Here is a 5,980-nt window from a genome sequence, read left to right on the forward strand (position 1 = left end):
TTCCGCTGGTAAGCATTCTTTCCAGTTTTCGTCTACATAGATTGCCGCAAACCGCCGTCTTCGGAGAATCAGCGTCTCTTGTTTTCATGGCCTGCTTGTTACGTGGTTGACGACAACGCAAGGGTGGCTTCCACGAATTGGCGGTTCTACATGCCATATAAGTAACAACCGGCGACGAGATGTATGTAGAGATTGTATCTCAAGTCTATGGTGCACTTGTATCCTAAAATCTTCGGTACTTGTTCGATTGCAATCCGGCTTGAATAACTTTATTTTTGATGAGTGTGTAACGAATTATTCCGCTTCACGAGTAACACGCTCGAGGCGGGGCGCCCGAGTGAGTGCCTCAGCCACATGTAGGTCGGGGGCTTCTGCATACATTTCTAAACCTGTGCTGTGTTAATCACTGCTAGGGGCGATCCTAAGTTGACCTGACGTATCGGGACCACTCTAAGGGTATACGAAACTGGAGCATTGCGCCCCTTTTTCTCACCTACGCAAGCTTGTTTTCACTGCAAAACTTGGATGCCTTGGTTGCCGTAATGCTTGCGTTGCCAGGATATATGAAACCGATTGCAAGCAAATTATAGAATCATCAAAAATACGTTCCGCAGTTGTACCTGGAAAATCAATACGAAATGGAAATGACCATAGCTCAATTAGCCCAGCCTGCGTGAAAGACGCACACTGGTTGCCACTACTGCACCACGTTGAGGAGTGGATGGAGTTTACGGCAGAAAAAACCCACCTTCCACCCACACACCCAACGGGACAAGGCAGAAAACAAATATGAACTGAAATTAATGAACAAAACTTACCTTCGGAACTTACCTGAGGAACTTACTCCGAGATCCCGTTATACCGATTGCACATATAGAAGAAGAACGCCGGCCTGTCGAACGAGCTGTTAATGCAACTGCAATGCAGTCACACGTGACAATGGTCACATTGTACCCAGTCTATTATCAACCCCTCACAGGCATTCTCAGATGAACTACAGACACCACAGACATCACTGTCAATAGGTGACGCCATTGGCTCTTTCTTACGGTGCATTGTAACAGTGCTATACTTTGCCTGCGTGTGATGGCGTTGCAGATGTTGGGTGAACGTTGCACCTCACAGGCAATTCTACGGCTAGCGAGGATATCCCGTCACCAGAGGCTGCTAAAGATATGGATGCCGCGGTCAGCATTTCCACCCTGGATGCGCCTGTGACACCTTACAGTTGGTAACACGCAGCTTGGCACAAACGATCTTGCAAACATGGTTAGTAAAAGTTTGCAAGAAGCGACAGCAAGAATCAAAATCAGACGAACCCAGGCGAACAGGTGCCTCACAAATATCCGATGAGATGCTTTGAGCAACACTTAGTTTGGATGACTTGCCTTTGGGGGCAGCCTGTACTGATACATTACTCTCAGCAACGGTAGCTGATGCTTGAACATTCTTCAGTGGTAACAGCCACCTACTGGACTCAACCAACGGAAGCAGCGACTGTCCGTGGTACGCAGTAGCAAGGGCCATATGGCGATATGGCAACAACCATGAGCTCGTAAAAGAACACAAACACTTCGTGGGTTCTCCAAAGGGTATCTGACTGTCACCCTGAAAAACAAGGTACGATTGTGTGCTGTAGGCCAACTGTACACTTTTCCTATGGTCGCAACGAGCCCGTTCCTGGGCCTATGGCGTTAGCCGGCCCAAAAACCCTAAATAAGATTGCAAGGTTGCACCTTCCGGTCGTCACGCACAAGTGAGACGCTAACAAGTCTGTTGGGCAGTCAGATGCACGTTTGCCAGTCAAACCAAACTGATGATTATCAGAAGACCGTCACGGTGAACTATACGCATGGATGACTGGTAGTCAAAGTCAGCGTACCTAAACATAAGTTAACTGAATGACTATGCAAACAATTATCAACTTACCGACGACCCTTTTCATTAGCGTTCCGGTGTGAACGTGCATGCACGCAGTTGTATACCATGAACGCATAACAGACGGATGGTAAGAGCACTTCACCCATACTCTGTTCATATTTCGCCGCAGATAAACTGTATGGGCGGGCATAGCATGTGCCCGTTCCCCGTTGGAATTCTCACAGTTTGAACACAAATTCCGCGGAGGAACCACACTCACGACCGGAAAAGTACTCGTCATGTCTGGTCATGCTACGTTCATCTGACGATATATTCTGCGAACCCATAAGATAATATGCTATAAAACCAGCTTACTTGGCAACGATTCACTTGACTTCGACATAATAGGCACCGGTCGTACCATGGTTGCTTCTGTACTGGTCGCCTTTAGCATATCGTAGACACCAGGATCGCACGCAGAACAAGCACCAATTTTTATACCATCCTAACATAGGGCCCCTAGGGCCTTGAGACACTGGAAGCCCGGTCCAGACCGCAAGACGTTATCTGTGTCTGCAGAGGCCGCACAAAAGCTCACCTCAGTTTTGGCGTGAGGCGTATCAACGCACACACTATCGTATCACTACAATGAGTCCTTAAGCGTTACGAACATGTACAAGAACCATCACTCTGAGATGTGCTACGTGAGAAAAATCGATTGAAAGCAGTTGTCTTCCCCTAATGTCAATGGCTCGGGGTTGGTTTTATGTGGCACCGTTACTGATTGATGACCGTGCAAAGACGCTTCACTCACCGCCAGATATTACGGCGTGAACTACTTTCCAAAGTGTTGCCACTAAAATGTTTTCCAAAATCTAAATTCGACACCTGAGTGACAAAAGTTTGGATCAAGATGCACAGCACAGGATCTGTAGGTCTTTCTGATTATTATTTAACTGGTTAAAAGCAAAATATCCGTTCGTATACAGACAGTCAAAAATTTAGAAAAAAAGTGACAAATGGGTTCAGCTGTGTCAGACAGGTGAACAGAAAAATTAAAAATATGACAAATCACCCAGGTAACCTTTCTCATAAGTGACATAATTAAAATCCCTTAGGCGCGGGGACGCATGCTACCACCTACGTGATTTTTGGTTATTCTGTTCTCTATATGAAGTTTATCAAAGCTAACTAAGACCCCTTAACACTACACTAATACACGACACGTACGACGGTTATGATGATTGATTATGATGGTGTTCAGTTTAGTATGAACCTGACATAGTGATTCCTTGCGGTGTGGGGAATTTGGGGAATTTTACTGGATATTTCGTCCCTTAAGTGAAGTCACTATATGCTGAAAAGTCGACAAGCACTGTACTCAACAAATGACACTTACATCTGAGGAGTCATCACTCGAGGAACCAACCAACACGTGACCACTTGATGCTGATCCCGTGATTGAAGGATGAGTGACGCTATATCTTGTCTAATTGAGAGCCTAGAAGTTTTGGGTTCGAGACCCAAGTGGAGTTTCCTGATGATTCCTAATAAGGGTGAAAAAAGGTACATTGATTCTCGACTTCCCAGCTTAGATTGGTCTCGCCGACAAAGCGAAATCTCCATCAGCATCTTGACTCATACGAATGCCGAACAGCTGATGAGCCTGAATGGGACTGAGGTGTTCAGACTTTTTGTAAATTCAGTGTCAGTATGTGACCGGATGCTAAACGTCTCCTTGGCAGTGTGGCTGGCAAAGATCCCAAACCGAGGGCCTCTTTTTATTGGTTGCTTCTAGTTGGCGAACAACCCGCTGGACGAAACTTTCTTACTACTTATCAATCATCAGATTGGTTGAATTTATCTAGAGACCGTTGGACCAAAAATTTACCTCAAATCAGAGGGCATACTTCAGGGGGCGGTTTGCTTTTGATACAATATGCCAACGAGGAAGTGACTATGATGGTCGAGTATTGAGACAGACTGAATCGGTTTCATATTTTAGCTGCACATTGCCTTCAGGTTACCAAGAGCGACTACGTATAACGGCCAACGGCCTTAATTGAGCACATGACACCATGCTGGTCCGGGTGCAAGAAGTTGCTGTTTTTGTTCGAAGCAGTTCATTAAATGATTGGTTTTCTCCTAAGGTGCTTCAGAGACATATTTCGTTTGTATAGACTAGTAAGTAGAACGATAATTCGGCTAGAGAACAGTTTTTCTGCACCGTACTTTAGATCCAAATTTATTCCATGACGACTCACCTTCAAGGATAAGGCACCAACATCACCTAGTTCAACGCTCCACATTGTATTAAAACTGGAATGAGCAGATTCCGTCTCATCAGCCACTGTTCTTTGTGCACTGAATCCTCGCCTTAAAACATGTTTTCCCCCAGTGATTAAAGGAAATCCCGCAAATATTGAGACTACCTAATGTCTGATATCCAGCTGCCCTTCTTAGTGGTCCGTTTATTCTTAGCTTCTTTGCAGTACCCTGCTTTTTTTGACCATTCCAGTGTTGCACATCTCATCTTCCATGGTTTCACGAACCGAGGAAGCAATCTTTCTAACGCACCAACGCCGACAGCTGTGGTTTTTCTCCTACAAATTACGCCTAAGTTGTCCACATCTAGCACTATTCTAACGATCTCAGCTTTCTTTGTGTTTCATTGGTTGATCGCTGTCCTACTCCACTTCTTGTTGAGTCCTGCTGTTCATTACCTTACGCAGTTGTCGCTTTTCTGATGAATCTACATTCTTGATAAGATCTTCGTTCTTCTACTGTGCGCAGATACGGTAACAAAGTAATTTCGGCTTGTACTTTTTTAGAATAAGCCAACGAAAGTAGCCTGAGATTGCTCTTTCATCTGTTTGTATTCGCTGCACTCTAATGAATGCTTTCTACTAACCCCGTGTGCTGGAAATACACATCAAGTCAACAACAAAGCTTATGCGCCCATTCACAATTGTGAGAAACCAGCAAAACTTACTCAACTTATTCCGTTTAATCATGAAAGACATGTTATCTACGTGTTATCTACGTGAAAATACTGGGGATCGGCTACTGTTCTGAAACGATTGTTGCCCCGGGCAGTAGGCAACGAGTTCCTTTTAATTGACAAGATATTTTGGCTTGCTTCATGTCACATTGCCTTGTTGGAAATAGAGTCAGTAGATAGATCAGTTTTGAGGCAGGACTGTAACCGTGTCTTGTCGGTTCCTTGATTCCAAAGCATAAACTGGACTGAATTTCCCATATCCCAGCACAGTCATTTTACATGAACGGATATGGTAGATTAGCGTTTTGAACACTTCACTCGTACAGCAGTTGTTGTAGACACTGAAGTTTTTGGAGAAGAACAACCGTTCCAATAAAAAAATCCCCCAAGCAGCCAGTCGAGCACAGCACTATCATACCACCAAATGGTTGATGCAGTCATGTCTGTTATTTCAACGTTGAGTTTGGACATGCTGACATTCAGCGAATGCGTATTTAGTGCCAAAAGGAATGTAGGTGCGTGGAAACGGAATGCACCAGACTTTTGACTGATTGACAGACTGTTTTTCAGATAACCAAGGCTAGATTTAAGCTACATTGTAAGACGATAAATGCCCTAAGCAATAAGGGGACTTACTCACAAGGTTGCTGAAAACTTTTCGACAGTCCACGACCTGTTTCGCTTTCTTGGGAATCATCTAGTTGACACAGTCCCCGAGTTCCCGACTCTGTGAGAGACTCAGTTTAGTCTCCTGTGACAACCAAGTTGAACTGTAAATAAGTGTATTCTAACGCAATCACATGCCATAAAAAAACTGTCTGAGGGTCCCTATTGGCTCTAAGGGACAGAGATTTATTCTGAATATTGATTGTTCCTGGACAGAACATATTGTATTTAGATAGATTATTTTCTGCATACAAGCGATGATCTTCAGTAGATGCTAAAACTTCCTCATTGTAAGGGACCTGTAAATATATACTTGCGAGTGTACCTATTGTAGCCATCACATATTTGGACAAATCGTCAAACGGTTTTAGTTTGCATTGTTAACAAGTTTCAATAAGAGCACGCTCTTTTCCTACAACCAATGGTCCGGATATTCGCTCAATCGATCAATTA

The 5,980-nt window shown here is 44.2% G+C and overlaps 1 protein-coding gene across 1 annotated transcript; it reads right to left on the minus strand.

Annotated features, from left to right (window-relative positions):
• Positions 1 to 4,895: 4,895 nt before the first annotated feature.
• Positions 4,896 to 5,332, minus strand: T265_08595 (hypothetical protein; the record flags this gene model as incomplete). The annotated part of the gene is made up of 2 exons (XM_009174447.1): positions 4,896 to 4,970; positions 5,186 to 5,332. The coding sequence occupies 2 exons, from the start codon at positions 5,330 to 5,332 to the stop codon at positions 4,896 to 4,898; spliced, it is 222 nt and encodes a 73-aa protein (XP_009172711.1).
• Positions 5,333 to 5,980: the final 648 nt, after the last annotated feature.

This window comes from Opisthorchis viverrini (assembly GCF_000715545.1).
Source record: "Opisthorchis viverrini unplaced genomic scaffold opera_v5_225, whole genome shotgun sequence".
NCBI lineage: Eukaryota > Metazoa > Platyhelminthes > Trematoda > Opisthorchiida > Opisthorchiidae > Opisthorchis > Opisthorchis viverrini.